Below are 22,401 nucleotides of genomic sequence, written 5' to 3'. Positions count from 1 at the left end.
TGTACCCGGCTGAATCGGACGGCGAGTCGATAAAGATTCCGTCTTCAGAATCGCACGAGCTGGTTTGTCCATTTTGAATGACTTAAATTGCTGAAAACGTTTTTTGAAGGTCAAAAAGATTTTAAAAAACGATCTGAAGTTCACTGTTTTCAGCAGTCGAAGAAAACGAACCATAAACTCCAGTTTTTCTATTCAATATCGACAATTTTAATGACGGGAACGAAAAATTAAATTCTCAAGGCCACAAAAACCGTCAAATGATTTCAGATAAGGCTTAGAATTGTTGGAAAACGTCCAGAGAACTCAGATACAAACAGATACAACATTTTAAAAGAGACAGCACACACAGACCTACGAATCGCTAAAGTAATGTTTCCAAAAGCCAACATAAAACTAAATTAAAAAATGGAAATAGGCTTAAAAACCATACAATACAAAATTATAAATTAGAAACAAATATCAAAAGCCTGAGGTATACAGGAGATCAGGGAAATTCTATTTCATTTTCTAACTGTTACTTTGTCTGACTTAATTTATGATTGCAGCTCCATGAAGTTCTGCGATGAATTGATAAATTAAGTAATCAGTAATTGATTGATTACTAAGAAAACACTGCTGCGAGAGTACTTATTACTATTTTCTATATTTGCAGCTGTTTCACCGTCCAACTCTCAGCGTCAAATTCAAATTCAAATTGAAACTACTTCGCAAGCGTTGGACAAATTTAGATGTTGAATCCCAAACATATAAAATCTATTATTCCACACTTCGAATTCTTATATTTGCACACGCGACCTTATTCATCGGTAAAAGAACAATCAACCACTGCAGCAGCAGTGGATATTAATAGAACCAATTTGTTGTTTTTGAACCAAAAAAAATCCTCACTTTCACACCACGCATCGCAACCGACAATCGGTCACTACCACCAATCAACAAACGTGCGCTCCTCTCGGAGACAAACACCATTCGGGAAAAGTGATGTTCTCTTTAGCACATTTTCCACCCTCTCCGCTGGCCATGCAGACAGAACCAAGACGCTGCACAGTTTCACCTCGCAGCTCCGCACACCGCGGGCGAAGTGGAAAATCTATCGGTAGCAAGTGGTTTTCCCTGTCTGAGCCGGAAAGCGTTCGAGATGCCCTAGCTGGCGGGCGGCAGGCTAGCAAAAACACAAAGGTCACACAGAGGACGAATTCAATATTTTGCTCGATAACTGCCAAACTCAGCTGACATGGATGCGATCGATTGCGTCACACACGAGGAACAAGCGGTCAAAGGTTTGAAGCGTGTTTTATTTACCGCGAAATTGTCAACAACGATGATTGCAAATTTGAACGGGAGCACGCAGATAAATATTGGATATGAATGAGTTTGATGAAAACAATGACAATTTGACGAAATTGTGTACCACTTTTTCGAGAAATCACGGAACGTAATATATTGTACAGACTATATAATATATGGGACCACTTGGCACATTCGTTTTCGATTTTATTAACTGCTTCTAGCAGTTGTCGTCAAAATTATCAATTAAAGAACAGATAGTAGTGGACGTGTGTGATGCAATGATATTAGTTCGGACGGCAATTAGTCACCACTTGTTAGTGGATGTCGAAACTAAATGACAAACAACGATTTTTAGAGAAAGCGATAAAATTCTTTTCAAGCATACCGTCAACATGGTAGATAAGGTTTTAATACCCTCAAACCATTAACCGCTCTGATCAAGCTTATCGTATTCTAGTTTACTTTAAATGCAGACAAGTGTTTCAATTGCGAGACAAAAAACGGTACTAAAAAACACTTGGCTGTAGTGCCATCATGATAACTGAACATATGCGAAACAGAAGACGAGTTGCAGAACGCGAAACATGATTGATACCCACTTTCTCTAGCTGATATGCTTAATACTGTTAGCTATATCTCATTACGTATTTTTACCGCTTTGCTGGACATCCTATCGGCAGCGAAGCTGTCAATTGTCGCGGAAGTGAATTTCAGTGGAATTACTAATAATGTTTGCAATATGTTACCGTCACTGGTTTAGGGATTAGTTGCCATTTTTTTTTTGCTTGGGTTAATGCTTATTTAAAAGTGTCTTCGCTCATCGAGTTTTGCTGGAGGATTTTTTCATACGTTAAGATCGAATATGGCAACCGGTTTTGCTGCAGCGTTGCAATTGACAGCCACGTTTCGCCGCGGCGGAAACTTGCATTCGTCATCGGTTTCGGTTCGATGCACAGTTTCCACTGCTATTGTGTTTGATTACTGTGCTGATCGCGAACCGTTCGCCTTTCGGCTTAAATTCAAGTCTGCATGCCAAATGGTTTACGTCCATCCAATACCCATCGCTAGCGTTCGTTTTAGGGGAAGTTCGAATTAACTAGACAAATACCACGATAAACATGCGAAATTTTCGAAATACAGAAAAGCTTGATAACTTTATCTTAACTAAACCTTTCAAACTTTTATTCGATAGTATATTTTTCTTAATTACAATAATTGTTCATTTTTCTTTTTAAGTACAATTCAATATTTTTTCATCATTTCGCTATGTCAAATATTACTTTGTTTCAGCAAATGCGATAAAAGTTAAAATTTGGTTGTCTCGAAAACTTTTTTTTGAAAAGGATTGTTGCGGTGTCTACGACAACTCGTAATTAATTCAATCGATGAAACTAAGTTCTTCAACGTGAACGACATTATCATATATATCACAATAAGGTTTGTTTCACACAAGTTGAAACTTTCTGCGTGGACATCTGTCCTCTACTCACATGAGCCAATTTCCCCTCGTATTTAAACATCCCACCTAATTTGCTATTCAAAACAAAACAAAGACAAAAATTAATTACGCCATTTGTAGGGTGAACTTTTCGCACCTCTTTCTTCTTCCATTCGCCCTCATGGACTTACCGTTTAAACCCTCTCGCCATGACCGCTACCTCATATGTTTCGCTCATCTTTTACCATTCCAGCACTGGTCCCGGCACGGTATATCCTCGCGGTACTCGGTTCCATCGCTATGGCCATCATCTACGGGTTGAAGGTGAACCTGAGCGTGGCGATGGTTGCCATGTTGAACCACTCGGCCCTGGCCCACAACGCGCCGGTCCACGCGGTGGCCGAATCGCACATCGCCGAACCGGTCTGCCATGGAGGCAACTCGACCGAAGCGGTAGAGGTAAGTGCACTTTTGCAGGTTAGATCGCGTACGCTCGCTCATTGCGCAAGTGCAGATGCAAAAAATTCCGGTCGAAAAAATTTATGACAGATGCAAATGCAACTCGGCACTACGCACATGGTAACCAAAACCGGATTAACCCGCAACGGGGGTCCGTGATCGAACCGTGGTTCAACGCGTACAACTGTACACTAGCGGATCTTGGGATGATTGCCCTTTTTGAACGGATGTTGCAGCTTTGATGTAAGCTAATTAAAATTATCGACATGTTCCACGATCGTGTCACTTGTCACAGGTCATCAACCTTGTACTGGTTTCTATTTGCACGGAACATGCAGTGCTGGTTGTAGAACGATTTGAAAAGGTTCTACTGAATTAGTAAGCCCTAAGGAAACCCGTTTTCCACGAATAAATATAGTACCTAAACGAAACTGCTTTGAATTTAATTCAATAAAGTATATCTACATATGATATTATCGTTGAATTAAAGTTCAACAATGGTTTCTAAAAATTCAATCTAAATTTTAAATTGGAACGCTTGCCCGTCGAACGAATGAAAATGAATATCAACAGCACATTGCAATTATATCTGAAATTTTTGTTCAACCCAATATTAAATTAAAATATGATCCCAACTACGTGCTTCAGAGATTTGTTAGAGTTCAGGGTCCAGACAGTGAAGTTGCAATTATAATTCATCGCCGAATCTAAAAAAAAATCGCCGAATCTAGATCAATCCTTCCCAACTTAAGATAAAATTTAATAAAACTTCGAAAATTTAGGTATAAACTGAAATTTGTTTCTATAGGGGAATGTTTTGTAATGAGCAATTCTCGCTGAAACCAGGCCACTAGGTTGTGCACCTAGAATATTTTAAAACTTCGTTCGAAAAATTCGTTTAATTGGTAGGTTAACACTGATGCTCACCTAATTTTTTCCTTGCATCTTATATCATTTTTCTCAGCTTTCTGAAGCTTCTTTCAGATTGAAAATCGGTAGTTGCGAACAGGGTCAAAATTGCATTTTTCTAATATAATCCAAGATGGCGGCCAAATTCAAGATGGCGGCCAAAATTCTGATTACTTCAAATGAAAGCCCTATCTTTCCTCCTTACAAAAAAGTGCTACTTGTAGTAGATTTCATAACAAATTTCAGAGATATAGCTCAAATAAAATATCAAGAATTACTGAAATTTGCACTTTTCTAGAAACTATTTCACCCCTTGGTGACTGAGGGGTCAACAAATTCGATCAAATAAAAATGGCACTATCATTTTTTCTCTATTTCTAACAATTATGTGCATTTATATCAAATTCGAAAGACCTTGTGCACCTAGTGGCCTGGTTTCAGCGAGAATTGCTCTAATGGTTTAATTATTTATTAATATTTATTCAAAATTCATATAGTGTGTTCTGTCACAGACGTATCAACACATATACATATATTTTACATATATTTAAAATTTTATTATATTAATAGATTGTAATTGCTATCGCAGTTATGTAAGTATAACTGTAGGAAAATTATTAACCTACGTCTCAAGCAAAAAAAAAAGAATTAAAATAAAACTTGAACCTAAACTTACACCTATCTTATTGACTGTAAAGTGAGCTTAGTAGAGTAATTAAGAATTTCAACGATTTTTGTCGGAACATTTCTAATGGTTCCACATTAATGAGCTTACATAGTTTATTCGTGCTAAGCCAGGTGGGTGTGCGTAGGACCTATCAGCATCTCTACTGTGGCCCAAACAACATTTTTATTGCAATTGATTTAACTCGCTTCCATAAATGCAAATATGATAGAGTTTGAATATTTTTCTAGTGAACCACACTCATTTGTAAGTGGCTCCAACCGTATTCGTATCCGTATCGGTTTAAACCGTAAATATCGTGTAATATGGTATTTTGCATTCCACTCAGATATGTCACACGCCTGTGCGTGGCCCCAACAGCATTCTGCATTGTTTTTCTGCTTCGAATCGGTATCAAATAAAAAAAAATTGCTCTTTAAGAACAGACGAACGTCGTTAGTCGACCTGATAAGCATAAAGCCAGAAGTCTGGGTGACCGAATATCTAAAGAATTCGCGTCGATACCTTCCACGAGATCGTATTTTCTACAGATAGCTACGCGATATAGTTTCCGGTATAAAAATGTTCACTTGACGACGAAGTGATAAGAGTGGCGAGACGTTAACGTGAATACAATTTCTCTAGCTTTCGTTACATTGTGTAGTTGGCTGTGATAACTCAACGGGAGATACTTTTCGGTAGTTGCATAAAGACTTCATAAGGAGATGTCGGAATATTTGATTCTATTTTAATTTAGTCATAGGTCCGGTATCCTTTCGCGCTCTTTATTTTAAGGCGGTATATCAAGCAGAAGCTGCTCGGATCACATAATAGCGCATCGTTTACCAAACACTGCTGCAAACCCCGCCCTTCTCTCCAACATCCCATTGATTCTGGTGTAACTGCAGAGGTGTTCTCGGCTTTCAATAAAGTGAGTGTAACGTCAACATATTCCTATATACACTCCTTCATTGACCTGCATTTGGATGCGGTTGGCGCTGGTATTGCCTAATAGAAAGATCAAGTTCACCAGTTTTTACAAATTGATGATGAATGTTAATCTCAAGCAACATTCGTTGATTTCTGTGTAATCGCTGATCTGACAATAGAAGAATAGCAACCACGGGCGGTCATCATGCTCATGCTCATTTATTGCACTTTGATTGGATATTCTCAATGTGTTCCTTGAAAGTAAGATTCTTATCATATACTAGCTGACCCGGCAAACTTCGTCCCGCCTATTTTAGTGTTTAATTTAATAATTTCAAACATTTCAAATTTATTGATTCCTTGCGATTGGATTATATCGTTTAAAAATAATTGGTTTTATCGGAATGGCAACATCCTCAACTTTTGGCTTTTGTACATGACCTCTATTCCGGATATATATTGGGTGCATTTCAGTTATTTTCGTTGTTTTCCAGAAACTGAAAGTGGTCATCTTCTGATTCAAAATGGTGTCCAGGGTCAATGCTTGGCTTCTTTACATCATTTCGATTACGGACTCATTCATATGTAGTAGTATTCGGTTATTTGCGGATGTTTTCCAGAAGTTGCCATTTTTCAATTCAAACTGTTGTCTAAGGTCAATTTATAGCTCCTTGCATCATTCTAGATCCGGTGATCCGGAAACGTAAGTCGCCATCTTGGACATAGAAATGGCATTTGGAGACAATTTCTGGCCCCTGAACGTCATTCTGGTTTGAGAAACACCCATATTGGGTGTTATTTGGTCATTTTCGGCTGTTTTCCAGAAACCGGATGTCAGCATCTTCGAATTCAAAATGGTGTCTGTGGTCGATTCTAGCTCCTGTGTATGATTCTGGTTCCGAAGATACTCATTTTGTATGAAAACCGACCATTTTTGGTTGTTTTTTAGAAACCGGAAGTTGCCATCTTACAATTCATATGGTGTCTGAGGTCAATTTTCAGCTTAATTCTCGTTCCAGAGATACTCATATTGGGTGGTATTCGGTCACTTTAGCCTGTTTTCCGGACACCGGATGTCGCCATCTTGGATTTCAAAACAATTTCGGCCCTCCGTGCGTCAATCTGGTAAAAGAAACGCTCATATTGAGTGGTATTTGATCATTTTCGGCTGTTTTCCAGACACCGGAAGTCGCCATCTTACAATTTAAAATATTGTCTGAGGTCGATTTTTGGCTTCAGTGGTCGATTTGTGGCTTCAGTGCATCATAGCAATCCCGGAAATAGCCATATTGGGTGGTATTTGGTCATTTGCCGTCGTTTTTCGGGAACCGGAAGTCGCCATCTTGGATTTCAAAATGGCATTTCGGAACAATTTCTGGCCTCCGTGCGTCAATCTGATTAAAGAAACGCTCATATTGACTGGTATTTGATTATTTTCGGCTATTTTCCAAACACTGGAAGTTGCCATTTTACAATTCAAAATGTTGTCTGAGGTCGATTTGTGGCTTCAGTGCATCATAACAATCCCGAAAATACCCATATTGGGTGGTATTTGGTCATTTGCCGCTGTTTTTCAGAAACCGTAAGTCGCCATCTTGGATTTCAGAATGGCATTAGGAGACAATTTTGGCCTCTGAGCGTCAATCTAGTTGAAGAAATGTTTATATTGGGTGGTATTTGGTCATTTTCGGCTGTTTTCCAGACACCGGAAGTCGCCATCTTACAATTCGAAATGTTGTCTGAGGCCGATTTGTGGCTTCAGTGCACCCATGTTTGGTGGTATAAGGTCATTTGCCGCTATTTTTCAGAAACGGGAAGTCGCCATCTTGGATTTCGAAATGGTATTTGGAGACATGCCAGAAGAAGGAAGGCTGTCGAAACGTTATGGACATGTTTGTTACACCTAAAAACATTCACCTGCTAAATTTGGTTATATTTGCTTGATTGGTTCTCGAGCTGTGCGTAATTTGAGTTTCATTTGTATGGGACCCCTCCCTTATAGAAGAGAGAGTGGTGTCAAACCATTATATTTGTTACCCCTAAAACCAATCACCTGCCAAATTTGGTTCCATTTAGTTGGTTAGTTCTCGAGAAAAGCAGGAATTTGTGTTTCATTTGTTATGAACTCCTCCCTCACAGAAGAGGGAGGGGAGTCGAACCACTTTGGACATACTTGTTACCTCTAAAAACATTCACATACCAAATTTGGTTGTATTTGGTTGATTGGTTCTGTAGAAGAGGGAGGGGTGTCAAACCATTATGGATATATTTGTTACCCCTAAAAACATCTACCTACCAAATTTGGTTCTATTTACTTGGTTAGTTCTCGAGATGTGCAGAAGTTTGTGTTTCATTTGTATGGGACCCCTCCCTTCCAGAAGAGGGAAGGGTTTCGAATCAACATGTACATTTTTGTTACTCCTAAAAACATCCACATGCCAAATTTGGTTCCATTTGCTTGGTTAGTTTTCGAGATATGCAGAAATTTGTGTTTCATTTGTATGGGACCCCTCCCTTGCAGAAGGGGGAGGGGTCTCGAACTATCTTAGTCACCTTTCTCGGCCCCTAAAACCCCTATATACAAAATGCACGCCGATCGGTTCGGTAGTTTCCAAGCCTATATGAATCAGACAGACAGACAGACAGACAGACAGACAGACAGACAGAGCTGCTTTCTTATATGTTTAGATTAGTCCTAAATATTAAACTTGGCCAGACCAATTTCAGATCGCACGATTTCTCAAAATTAATTGTGTTCTTGATACATTAGAAGAAATCTTCCATTTCTGCTAGTTCGATGAAAACATATCTAGACCTTTTTACAGCCGACTGCATATGACACGAAGGCTTTTTCCTTTTACGGAAATGCTTGTGTTGTCGCAAAACAGAAATTTCTCTCATCCTAGTTGGTAAATCAGGAAGATTAGAAGTAAAAATATTATATGAGATTTGGCCCGAGATATCCTTGAGGTACACCAGCTCTAACAGGCAATCAATCAGATTTACCATTTGAGTAGTTAACCTGAAGGGTGCGGTCAATCAAGTAACTTTATATCATTTTTGTAAAGAGGAAAACGGAAATTTGACAGTTTGGCTATTAAACCTGCATGCTAAACACTGTCGAATGTCCAAACTGAACTTGAATTTTTTTTATTGCTGCAGCATATTCACAATTCCAATACGTACGTGAGCACAAACCTTATTTCGAAGGCGATTTGCAAAACCTCATTAGAAATCGCACAAATTTGTATAGTTCATTTTCAATGCTAAACACCGATTATGGAAATTCTCCAAGTATGTAATTCCAATGGCAGAATTTTGAATAATAGATTGTTTCTCAAGATATTCTCTTAATCTCCGAATAGTCCTACATGTTTTTCATCGCATATCCTACATGTTGTGCATATAGTGAACTGATTACACATACTTACTTCCCTGGTGAAACACCCCTCAGGATTTTACCTACGTCACAATGTTACGCCAACGCACTCGGTCCATGGCAGCTTGCCTCTAGCTTCTTGAGCGTCCCACACTTCCTAGATCTTGCTCTATTTGGTTCAACCACCCAGCTCGTTGCGCGTTGCGGATTCGAGACAAACGCCATTTTTGCGGAATTGTTGTTCGGCATTCTTACAAGCTTTAGCGACTTTCTGGATACTGGGCTCGCCGAAGAATTGCACCAGCTCATGGTTCATTCTTCTCCTCCACACGCTATCGTCACATACTCCGCCTGAGATGGTCCTAAGGACACGTCGTTCGGAAACGGCTAGTGCTTGCAAGTCCTCCTCGACCGTTGTTCAAATCTCGTGCCCGTAGAGGACTACCGGTCTTATGAGTGTCTTGTATATGATGCACTGGGTACGGAGGCAAAGTTTGCCAGACATCAACGTCTTCCAGCTACATTACGTCTGCGATTTTCTATGCTGCAGTTGTCTGACGTTACAAATGATCCGAGGTAAACAAATTCGTCATTAACACAGTGCAACAATTTTTTTGCCTTGGCTCCTATGTATGATTTTTTGATGAAGCTTGATGCGAAAATAAATTTCCCTGAGTTTGAACATATTTCAACTTAAGGGGCAACAATGCCGTCATTTTGAATTTTTGAGAAACCGGTAATTTTTGTGTTTTTTTCGACGCCATTTTGTTTTGAGGCCAAATATCAAAATTCTAAGAGTTTGTCCACATATTAGCATCTTTTTACCCATCTTTTGAAAAAAAAAACAGACATTTTACGTAGATCAGACACCTACCATTCGATTTCTGAGACTTTTTTACTCAAAATAAGATATAATTTGACTACCACTTCAAGATATTAGCGGATTACCATTAATGCTCAAAAATAATCGATATTATTTTGCTTTGTGAAAAATATACTAAAACTATGCCAAACCCGGTTTCGTAGAATTACCGTTTTGAGCTCAGTTTTTGTCCGATTTAAGATCTGTTTTTTTTTTTCAAAAAATGGGTAAAAAGATGCTAATATGTGGACAAACTCTTAGAATTTTGATATTTGGCCTCAAAACAAAATGGCGTCGAAAAAAACCACAAAAATTACCGGTTTCTCAAAAATTCAAAAAGGCGCCATTGTTGCCCCTTAAGTTGAAATATGTTCAAACTCGAGGAAATTCAGTTTTGCATAAAAATACACAAAAAAATTATATATAGAAGCCAAGGCAGAAAAAAAAGTCAATTTTTGTTGCCCTGTGTAATCTTGAACTCTTCCCCGATGATCACTACGCTACTGCCTATGTGAGCCCTGTCGCGCTCGGTTCCAAGGCTAGCAGATTCTTGGTCTTCACTTTCAATTCAACCTATTCTGCGTCACGTTTCAGGTTGGTGTACTGTTCAGCAACCGCCTGGAACATCCGTCCGACAAGGTCCACGCCGTCAGCGAAGCAGATGAACTGGCTGGATTTATTGAAGATGGTACCTCCCAGATGGTCGTGAGGTACGATGCTGACCTAACTAGTCGTCGTAGGTTCGAGTCTCGGCTCGGGAGAGACTGCTAGTGTCAGTAGGATCGTAGCAGTAGCCCCGTAATTGTCCTGTACACTAAACAGCTGGCTGCGAAGTCTGTGTATACTAATAAACAGAAGGTCGAGTTCCGAATCGGAATGTAGAACCAAGACTTTGCTTGGATTTTTTCCCGCACGTTAAAGGCTGCACAAGCGCAATGTTGAACAGAAGGCAGTAGAGACCGTCGCCTTGTCCAAGCCTCTTGTGTGTTTCAAACGGGCTTGATACCGCACCCGAAATCTTCGCACAGCACTGTACACCATCCATCGTGGCCTTAATCAGTTTTGTCAGCTTCACAGGGATGGTATTTTCGACCATAACTTTCTATAGCTCTGCACGGTCGATAGTGTCGTAAGCGGCCTTAAAATCGATTAATAGGTGGTGCGTGGGGACTTGGTATTCGCGACACTTTTGGAGGATCTGCCGCAGCGTGAAGATTTGGTCCGTTGCCGATCGCTAAAACTGGTTTGATAACTTCGTGCTAGCGGCGAGAGACGGCGAAAGATGATCTGGGAGAGCACTTGATATGTTGCGTAGAGAATCGTGATCGCTTGGTAGTTTCCACATTCACCCTTGTCGCCCTTTCTGTTTATTGGGCATATTTCTCCCTCCTTCCATCCCAATGACTTTCTTTTCTTTAAGTTGTTGTAATGAATCCAATCTCCCGTTACAATTCGATGAAGAAAGCCCTTACATTTTTGTCACTGGAGCAATTGTTCACAGACAGAAAAACGCCGCTCAACGTCCCTTGGCTTCAAATCATAAGGAAGTTCCTTGTTTTGAATCATTCCCGAAGCATGTAATCGCTTGGGAATAGCTTAGTGGGTAATTCTCAATACCAAAGCTGTTCCTGCGTCTGGCATGGATCCTCATGAAGCAACTCCAATTCCGTGTCTTCGAAGGTTTTAGGTTTTCCTCAACGCGGACAGTCATCAGCATCAATTATGAAATGGTGTTGAATTCACAAATGACCGACTTCGAGCCACCTTGGTGCAGCAAACATTAAAAAGCGTTTTCATAGAAAATGCATCAACTATTTTCGAGTCTTGTGCTTTTGAAAATTCGAAGTGGTGGCTCGAAGTCAGTAATTTGTTACTTCAACAATATGACACTATAATCATAATTCATTCATAATCTGATAGTTTTTCTGTCAGAGCTGGTGTGCCTCAGTTTTCAATCTTGGATCCAGTCCTGTACAATATATTAACTCCAGATTCTCCTGATTTACCTTCAGGATAAAAAGGTTATTGTTATTTGATAACACCAAAATTTCTGTAAACATAAAAAGTCTTTGTGCCATATGCAGTCGATGGCAAAAAAGTTTTGATATTTTCTTTGCCTGTTTGCAAAAGAAAAAAAATTCTCTCAACGCTTCAAAAACTCAATTCATCATATTTCCTCATAAGCAGGGATGGTATTCTACGCGATTTTTCGGGACTCGTAAGTAATCTACGTAGAAAACTGTATTCTACGTTTTCTACGGTAGAAAACTTCTTGCAAGTAGAAAACTTTCAAACACTCGAAAATTCACAGTATGAGTCATTAAATGCCATTCGTTTCGCTGATGAGATGTATTTAAGTAACGGGAGAATTAATATAACATAAAAAAATGTGCCATTTTTACACTTTTTGGGCTTTTTGCATGAATTGATGCAGAACGCAGTAATATTCTGGAATATTACGAATAAAACACCTCGGCGAAGCGGTGGTCCGGAAAACTGTTATCTGCTTACAAAGTTACACCATGGGTGTCGAAACTTATGTGAAGGCTGATTTCAAGCAGCTTCCGGGACAGGAATTTTATACCGTACCATGAAAAAGAAAGGTGGCCTGAATTTTTAAAACCATCAAACTATCGAAGTTCCCGAAAAAATACCTCGTCTGGCAGGCCATATGTACGTGTCGTCTAAAAGGCGGCATTTCCATCAGTACGAAACTGTCAATCAAGAGATCTACGTCCAGAAGTGCCTGGAAAACCAGCTGCTACCATTCCTAGAGCAACATAACAGGGTTTTGCTGTTCTGGTCGGACTTGGCAAGCTGCCACTATGGGAAAAAGGCGATCGAGTGGTACGATGCGCACAACGTGGTTGTAGTACCCTAAGACCAGAACCCTCCTAACAGCCCAGATTTCCGCTCTATCGAACAGTATTGAGACTTGGTCAAACGGAATATTAAAAAAAACTAATAAATCCATCGAAAACGAGCAGCAGAATAAATCTTACTGGCGTTTGGCGTCGGATAAGGTCGATTAGACCACTGTACAAAATTTAATCAAAGGGGTTAAGCGGATGGGACGGCAGTTTGGATTTGGCAAACCAAAATAATAAACGAACATTTTTTCCTTTAAACATGTGAGTTGAACTATCAAAATAAAAATAGGAAGATTTTTGTATTTCGAATTTGACTGAAGGAAACGATTTTTTTGTCGACCAATTTTTGCGCGTTCCAGTCTTTATGCGTACTATTTTGGAGGAGATATACGTACTGAGGGATAGTGGTATGCAATTCATCGATTTACGTATTTATATAAGATAATTTCCGATTGAAAGCGATTTGTTTGACACTTTCTTACAATTCCAAGCCCTCAATCGTAAATCGGTTAGACTGCACCATGATATACAATTAAAACTGAGTTTCTGCGCATGATAATAAGCGTTGTACGATTTGTGGTTGACTGGGAAGCAGCAAGTGTATAAATTTATCTGCGGACGGCAGGAACACAGCACAAGGCAAACAAATTCTTTTCGTAGGATGCAAAAAATTATTACACGCAGCTCTCATGCTGGGCAAGAAGCAGAGATGCCAGAACTATTTCGATAAAAATCGTAGATTCTACGGATTTCTACGGATTTCTACGGATTTCTCCTGATTTCCCCTGATTCCCCCCTCTTCACGGATTTCCCATATAAATGTTAATCCGTAGAAGTGAACAAATCCGTAGATCTACGGATAAATTCGTAGATCTGGCAAGCCTGGCAAGAAGTGAGCGATGAATTTCCACTCTGATCTCTACAGATATTGAGGAGCATAACGAGCCCGCTTCTAGCACATAAACAGTCGCTTGCATTTCGAAGCATACAATCCGTTTCTGTTTCCGCGTTCCTTTGAATAGAAGAGGAATGCAAAATATTGCGTGTGATGAGTAGGACCGATGAATGGAGAACGATTCGAAATAGAGGATGAATGCATAAAGGAATTATGAGTGATAAGAGATGGAATAATTAGGGAAGGAGAAATAAAAATTGAAAAGATCAACTTGGAGAACAAGAAGCGAGGAGTGACAAAAAAGAGTTAAGAAACGAGAGAGATGAACGAGAGACAAAGAGAAGAGGGATAAACAATGCTTTGGGTGGAATGATAAAGGGCGCTAAATAAGATAAGGTATGGGGGCGAAATGATGACAGATGAATGAGTGAGAGATTTGATATTAAAGATGAAGAATGCGCAATATGGAACGAGGAATGAAAAATGATCTATCAGCGATCAAGGAGGAAAGATTGGAAATGGGGAATGAGTTTTGTGGAATTGATGTAGCAGAAATAGTGTGGGATTCATGAATATTAATTTAGCAATTCGGGAAGTTTGTGGGGAAGGGGATAACATGCCATTTATTAGAGACGAGAGATACAAAACGATGAAGAATGCTAAATAGAAATGCTTGTACCGTTCAATCAACTCCCGCTCGCGCTTATGCGAAAACGCTTGTGTGTTTGAGAGTCTCTTCAAACTGCATAAACGCTTCGAGAGGACATAAACTGGCCCTCCATCTCATCCTGCCTGTTTCATTCGCACCAACAACAGTAGCAGCGCTAGTGATAATACTTTGTATCATCTTGCGCACACTTGTTAACGGAACGGAACGCACGACTGCCACCGAAAGTGAAACCAATTGAGTTCAGGAGTGGAAATTTTATTGGACCAAGAATTCATTTTTAATTAAGCGAAACCGGTTGAATACGCGCCTGGCGATAGTGAACTAGTGGTCAAAATTGGCGATTGATTGTTACCACAGTGGGTTCGCAATTGATGTCAATTGAACTGCGACAAAATGTAGAGGCGATGTAAACTTCCCAGTAAAGGTCCTAAGATTTCCCAAAGTGTAATGAAAAGTACGAACAAACCAAACAGTGCTGCGGAAAAACCGAAGCAAACTCCTCCTGGGCTTGCAAATTTAAAGTCCCAGAAGGAGTTCCCAGCACTGCCAGGAACATCTAAAACCCCAGTTGTTCTTTTGCACATCCAGTTGATGAAACAAACTCTGGATTAGTGAAATTTTCTGACATTGTGGACTGGATTTTTGAAAATTTCAATGTACCCGATCCAATTAAAATTTTTCTTACAGCATTCCTCCCAACAGTTAGATCATTTTTGAAGCAGTTGACTGCCCAATGGCCCCTCCTTGCAGCGATTGTATCCTTCGATGCCTAATTCAACTGCGTATATGAAGGATTCTATCTCTGTCTTACAGTGGAATTGTAGAAGTATTTTACCAAAAATTGATTCGTTTAAAGTTTTGATAAATAAAAACAAATGCGATGCATTTTCCCTTTGTGAAACTTGGCTTACTTCAAATATTGATCTCAACTTCCATGATTTTAATATTATTCGCCTTGATCGAGACACCCCATATGGAGGAGTACTTTTAGGGATTAAAAAGTGCTATTCTTTCTATCGTATTAACCTCCCCTCGATTCCAGGCATCGAAGTTGTCGCATGTCAAATGACAATACAAGGTAAAGAGCTTTGTATTGCCTCAATATATATTCCTCCCAGAGCACAGGTTGGGCAACGGCTGCTCTTTGATTTAATAGAACTTCTTCCCTCGCCACGTTTGATTTTGGGAGACTTCAACTCTCATGGCGTGGCTTGGGGTTCCCCATACAATGATAACCGCTCCTCTTTAATCTATAACCTTTGCGATGACTTCGACATGACTATTTTAAACAACGGTGAAATGACACGTATCCCGAAACCTCCAGCGCGCCCAAGCGCTTTGGATCTATCCTTATGTTCGACGTCGCTACGGTTGGATTGCACATGGAAGGTAATCCTTGATCCTCACGGTAGCGACCATTTGCCTATTCTTATTTCAATTAATAACGGGTCAACTCGCATGCGACCAATTGACATTCCGTATGACCTCACACGGAATGTCGATTGGAAGTTATACGAGGAAATGATTTCAAAAGCGGTCGAGTCGATTCAACATCATCCACCACTTGAAGAATACAACCTCCTCGCGGGCTTGATTCTCGACGCCGCGTTGCAAGCCCAAACGAAGAAATATCCCGGCGTAACGATCAAAGAACGGCCTCCCACTCCGTGGTGGGACCAAGAGTGCTCCGATGTCTACACGCAAAGATCCGACGCGTATCTGACCTTCCGGGATACAGACGATGCCGACGACTTTAAACGTTATTCGGAGCTTGATACCAAGTTTAAAAGCTTGACTAAGGCAAAGAAACGCGGATATTGGCGTCGGTTCGTAAACGAGACGTCGAGGGAGACATCAATGAGCACTCTTTGGAACACAGCCCGAAGAATGCGGAATCGCGTAACGGTCAACGAAAGCGAGGAGTCTTCAAGTAGGTGGATATTTGATTTTGCCAGGAAAGTATGTCCGGACTCTGTTCCTGAGCAAAACATTGTTCGCGATGCGTCTCCGGGCCACGACGCGATTGAATCACCTTTTACGATGGCAGAATTTTCAGTTGCCCTCCTGTCCTGTAACAATAACGCGCCTGGGTTAGATAGAATCAAATTCAACTTGTTGAAGAATCTACCTGGCAATGCCAAGAGGCGCTTGTTGAACTTGTTCAATAAGTTCCTGGAGCAAAATATTGTACCGCAGGATTGGAGGCAAGTGAAGGTGATCGCCATCCAAAAACCAGGGAAACCAGCTTCTGATCACAACTCTTATAGGCCGATTGCAATGCTATCCTGTATCCGGAAATTGATGGAAAAAATGATACTCCGTCGTTTAGACCATTGGGTCGAATCAAATGGTCTACTATCAGATACTCAATTTGGCTTCCGCCGTGCCAAAGGGACGAATGATTGTCTTGCGTTGCTTTCAACAGATATTCAGCTGGCGTATGCTCGCAAAGAACAAATGGCGTCTGCGTTCTTGGACATTAAGGGGGCTTTTGATTCCGTTTCTATTGACATTCTTTCGGGTAAACTTCACCGACAAGGATTTTCTCCAATTTTGAACAATTTTTTGCACAATTTGTTGTCCGAAAAGCACATGCATTTTACGCACGGCGATTTGGCAACTTTTCGCATTAGCTACATGGGTCTTCCCCAGGGCTCATGTTTAAGCCCCCTTCTTTACAACTTTTATGTAAATGACATCGACGAATGTCTGGCAAACTCATGCACGATAAGACAACTTGCAGACGACAGTGTAATCTCTGTTACAGGAGCCAAAGCTGCCGATTTGCAAGGACCATTGCAAGATACCTTGGAAAATTTGTCTGCTTGGGCTTTACAGCTAGGTATCGAATTCTCTCCGGAGAAGACTGAGATAGTAGTTTTTTCTAGGAAGCATGAACCTGCTCAGCTTCAAACACAATTAATGGGTAAAACGATTTCTCAGGTTTTGGTACACATATATCTTGGTGTCTGGTTCGACTCTAAAGGCACCTGGGGTTGTCACGTGAGGTATCTGATGAAAAAATGTCAACAAAGAGTGAATTTTCTTCGTACAATAACCGGACAATGGTGGGGAGCCCACCCAGGAGACCTTATAAGGCTTTACCAAACAACGATATTGTCTGTTATTGAATACGGGTGTTTCTGCTTTCGCTCCGCAGCAAACACACATTTGATCAAACTGGAGCGAATACAATATCGTTGTTTGCGTATCGCCTTAGGTTGCATGCAGTCGACCCATACGATGAGTTTGGAGGTCTTAGCTGGAGTACTACCATTGAAAAACCGCTTCTGGAGCCTGTCTTCTCGTATTCTTATCAAATGTGAGGTCTTGAACCGTCCCGTGATTGAAAATTTTGAAAGGTTAATCGAACTTAATTCTCAAACCCGTTTTATGACATTGTATTTCAATCACATGTCCCAAAATATTAACCCTTCTTCGAATATTCCAAATCGTGTCGACTTATCAAATACTTCTGATTCTACTGTGTTTTTCGATATATCCATGATAGAAGAAACTCGTGGAATCCCGGATCATTTACGCGTGCAGCAGATCCCCAAAATTTTTTCCAATAAATATCGAAACATCAACTGCGACAATATGTACTACACTGACGGATCACTTCTTGATGGGTCCACTGGCTTCGGTATCTTCAATAGCAATTTAACCGTCTCCCATAAGCTCGATAATCCTGCTTCTGTTTACGTCGCAGAACTAGCTGCAATTCAGTACACCCTAGGGATTATCGAAAAAATGCCCACGGACCATTATTTCATCTTTACGGACAGTCTCAGTTCCATTGAGGCTCTCCGATCGATAAAAGATGTTAAGCACTCTCCGTATTTCCTGGGGAAAATACGGGAACATCTGAGTGCTTTATCCGAAAAATCTACTCAGATTACCTTAGCGTGGGTCCCTTCTCACTGCTCGATACCGGGTAATGAGAAAGCGGACTTTTTGGCTAAGGTGGGCGCAACAAACGGTGATATTTATGAAAGACCAATTGCCTTTAATGAATTTTTCGCATTTGTACGTCAGAATACGATCATCAGTTGGCAAAATTCTTGGACCAAGGGGGAACTGGGAAGGTGGTTACATTCCATAATCCCCAAGGTATCGACGAGCCCGTGGTTCAAGGGGTTGGATGTAGGTCGGGATTTCATTTGCGTGATGTCCCGGCTTATGTCCAATCACTATAGATTTGACGCGCATCTCCGTCGTGTTGGGCTCGGGGAGAGTGGTATCTGTGCCTGCGGTGAAGGTTATCACGACATAGAGCACGTTGTTTGTGTCATGCCCTGTACACCGTGACGCCAGGTCTAGATTAATAGCTTCCCTGCAGGCCGAAGGTAGGCAGCCGGCTGTTCCTGTCCGTGATGTCTTGGCGAGCCGTAACCTATCCTACATGTCCCTTATATACGTTTTCCTGAAATCCATCCACGCCCCAGTTTAGTCCTATCCCCTTCCGCCTACATCCAACCAAACGACAATAACACGTTAATACCCCGGATCCGGAAACAGCAACTAGACCCGCACGATACTCTCAGGCCCCGAGGGAGACAACCCAATATGCCAGTCCGTAATATCTTGGCCCAGCAGCGGAACATATTCAATATGCTGCTCACCTATGGCGATGGAAAACCATCAAACAACTATTCAGTGCTTTTCATGCAAAACATTCTAGCTTAAGTTAGATTTAGTTTCAGCTCGTAGTCGGCAGCGAGGATAAAAAATCTGCTTTTAGTTATTAAGATACTTTAGAAAGTAAGCTACAAGATATAATGATGAGATGTATTTAAGTAACGGGAGAATTAATATAACATAAAAAAAAAGAAACACGAAGAAGCAAGAAAGGGGTTTTCCGGACTACTTAGTGATTATGGCGAAACAAGCAATGATAAAGAATCTCAAAAAAGCAAACAAAGTTTAGCTACACTCAACAATTTTAATCGTAATTCACGGCTCAACAACATATTTGTTGTCATCAAAAATGCTAATGAAATCAAAATCGCATAATATACGTCAAATACAAAATCAGTGCAAAAACAAAGGCGCATCTAAGGCCCGATTTCTACAGAATATATTTAGAGCGTACCCCACATCTCAATGGTTCATGGTTCCCCTGGCATATATAAAAAAGCTAACCGAAAATTCCATGCAACTTAAAACGGTTGCAGAAAGAATTCTTTACACCCTCGGGAAAAATAACTCTAAAATGAGTAAGATTTGACGCATTTTCGTAAAAAGTGGAACAACTCATAAACTGAGTTACTCTGTAAATACGCATAATTGAGAAACAAGGCGTTTTAAAAACTGAGTGATTGTTACTCACTTTTTGGGTACAGTATTACCGTAAAAACGGCAAACTTTGATAGCTTTTTTAAGTATTACTCAAATATATGACACTTCAACAAATTTACTCCGGGTTTCGTATTTTTAAAATAAGTACTAGGTATACGACAATGCATGTACAACATCGAAATTCATCAGTATTGTTTCAACTACGCTATTGATTATTTTTTGTAATCTATGACTAGTTTTTCGTTTTCGAGTAACTTTGATAATGCTGGAATAATTAAGGAAAATGTTAGAAAGGTCCACGTTTATGGAGCACGTAGACTCATTTTGTTCAGTTTAGGCCTCTCGCATCGTTAGACTTTAGTCCATACAAGCATAAATAAGAAGCATAGACTTTCACCTGAGGTTAGTTCATGATTTTTTAGTTTACAACAGTGTTGCATGAAGAACTCTCAATATGCAAAAGGAATCAATTATATTCGGGTTTTGTATAACCATGTTTATTTGTCTCGATTTATATAATAACTTGCTACGGGTGGTAGAAATATGGTTGCTTGCTACTTCCTGTTGGTTATATTTTTCAACGGACGACGGTTTCGAGTTGCTAGCATCGAACCCTTCTTGGTGGATTTCGCTTCGCCTTTAACTTTCGGAGGGTTCACGACATTGGTATCATCGTCAACTTCTGTTTCAACTTTAATCTTCTTGACCAATAAATGTTGAGCTTGCTGTTCACTAACACTGGAACCTGGCTGAACATCAATCAACCGGCGCTTACGTGGAATGGTTCGTTCCTGCGCTAATCCGAACCGCTCTTTCTTCATCATTATAATCAGCTGTTCTGAAAACGAAGATGTGACTGCAGTTTCTCCGGTTTAAGGCTCATCAGCATTGCCGGGAAGGTTCTTGAGCACTGCCTTCTCATTCAATGGGTAAATTCCAGATGCTCTAAACCCAGCTTTCATATTGGTTTCACTATTCTCCCTAATTTTCACCAAAGACTTCTTCAGAAGTCGAGGAAAGATGTGTTTTGGAATGCATCCTTTGTTTTGTTTCTTCCATTCGCTCAATGTATCTTTCCAGGCTTTTTTGAGAGGTCGAAAATAGGCAACATCGAGAGGCTGGCATAGGTGAGTAGCGTTAGGCGGCAGCAGAACAAAGCTGATATTGCTGGCCATGCAGGATTGTAAATGTGAAGCAACATTATCGCCGATGATAATACGTTTTTTATCGTTACGTAGTCCGTTGAAGTATGGCAGTGCTATCGTGAAGAACCAGTCTTCGAACACCATAGAGTCGAACCAGCCCAATAATGCATTATGATTAAGAAAATGGAATTTATACTTATATTTCACATGTTACCAGATTTGTGCGGTTGTATCTACAACCATCTGGTCCTCCTTCAGTCCAAGTTGGATACATGTGGAGAGCTGCATAAACGACATACGGTGGCAGCATTTTTCCATTGGCTGCCCCCGCAAACATTACAGAAAACGAGAATTTAGAATGGTCCATTACTGTGTCTACGTGTTTTTGGCCTCTTTGCACTACGACGCGCTTCGATCCCGGATCATCGCTGAAGTTGGTTTCGTCGTAGTTCATGATGTTTTCCGGAGGGACACCATCCACAGTTGTCGCAAGATTGTCGAAATAATTGTTGATCGTCTCAAGACTCACTTTGGCACGACTTCGCTTAATGTTTTGAGACAAGCGCGAAACTAATGTGTGCCTTTTCAGGAATGAGTTGATCCAATCTTTTCCAGGAGTGTTGTTCTTGAATTTGGTCTTCATTTTGTTGTGATCCAGGAACTGCTTGACGAGCTTCTTTATACAATCCGCAGTCAGCGGAAATCCCCAAACGCCAGCGACACGAACGGTATCAGCAAGATCGCATTCTTGTGCATCGGTTAGAACGGTTGGTGAACCAGGTTTCTTGCTGTACAAACCGTGTATTTTATGATACAACGTACCATACGGTATGCTGAAGCTCCGGGAAGCCGCAAGTATAGATGACCTTTTCCACTGCACTTCAGCTACAGCTGCCTGTAATTTTTCGGACGTGTAGTCTAAATAGGCCCTTTTCTTGTTTTCACACGACATTTCAGAGGTACAAATGCACTACTGTTATCAGAAAGCCAAAAAGAATTTGGAAATCTCGAATTTGCACTACCGGAGGGACTGGTGGTGAATGATTTGTCTATAAACAATGTGTTGGTCGTTATGGTTACGGTAGTGTATGGTAGCTCATGCGTTCAAAGGCCGTCTGATTCTAATAAATGGAGCAACCAGAATGAACACACCATGGTCAGATTTTGACCATTTTGGGATATTATTTTCAAAAGTGCAAGTTTAAGGGACACATTCACATTTTTATGAATGGATGTTTGTGAAAAATTTGACACTAATATGTCACTGACTCTAGAAACTTTATTCAAATATTGCTTCTTGGGACAGTTATATAAGAAATATATGATTGTTTGAGCACCTTATAAGATAATTCTAAATCAGGAAAACTGTTTTTTTTTCAGTTTATTGCAAAATGTATCACGCAAACAACACAAAATCCAAACTGTATACAAACAGTAACACCTCAACTATGAAATAGTAGTAGAACAACTATTGTAAATATAATGTCTCATAGGTAATAGGTAGTTATGCACAAGATATCACGCGCTATCAATGTTACCCGCACTATCAAAGTTTGCCGCGTTTACGGTACTCAGTTTTAAGTTGAATA

At 40.3% G+C, this 22,401-nt stretch overlaps 1 protein-coding gene across 1 annotated transcript in view; it reads left to right on the top strand.

The window, feature by feature from the left end:
• Positions 1 to 22,401, top strand: part of LOC129730733 (sialin) — a 37,784-nt gene that overhangs the window by 9,492 nt on the left and 5,891 nt on the right. The window contains exon 2 of the mRNA XM_055690287.1: positions 2,982 to 3,187. Coding sequence (XP_055546262.1) covers positions 2,982 to 3,187 — 206 coding nt within the window. The remainder of the gene's footprint in view (positions 1 to 2,981; positions 3,188 to 22,401) is intronic.

This window comes from Wyeomyia smithii, chromosome 3, assembly GCF_029784165.1.
Source record: "Wyeomyia smithii strain HCP4-BCI-WySm-NY-G18 chromosome 3, ASM2978416v1, whole genome shotgun sequence".
NCBI lineage: Eukaryota > Metazoa > Arthropoda > Insecta > Diptera > Culicidae > Wyeomyia > Wyeomyia smithii.
Note: the sequence above shows the minus strand (reverse complement) of the source record. Positions and strands in the feature narration are given on the sequence as shown.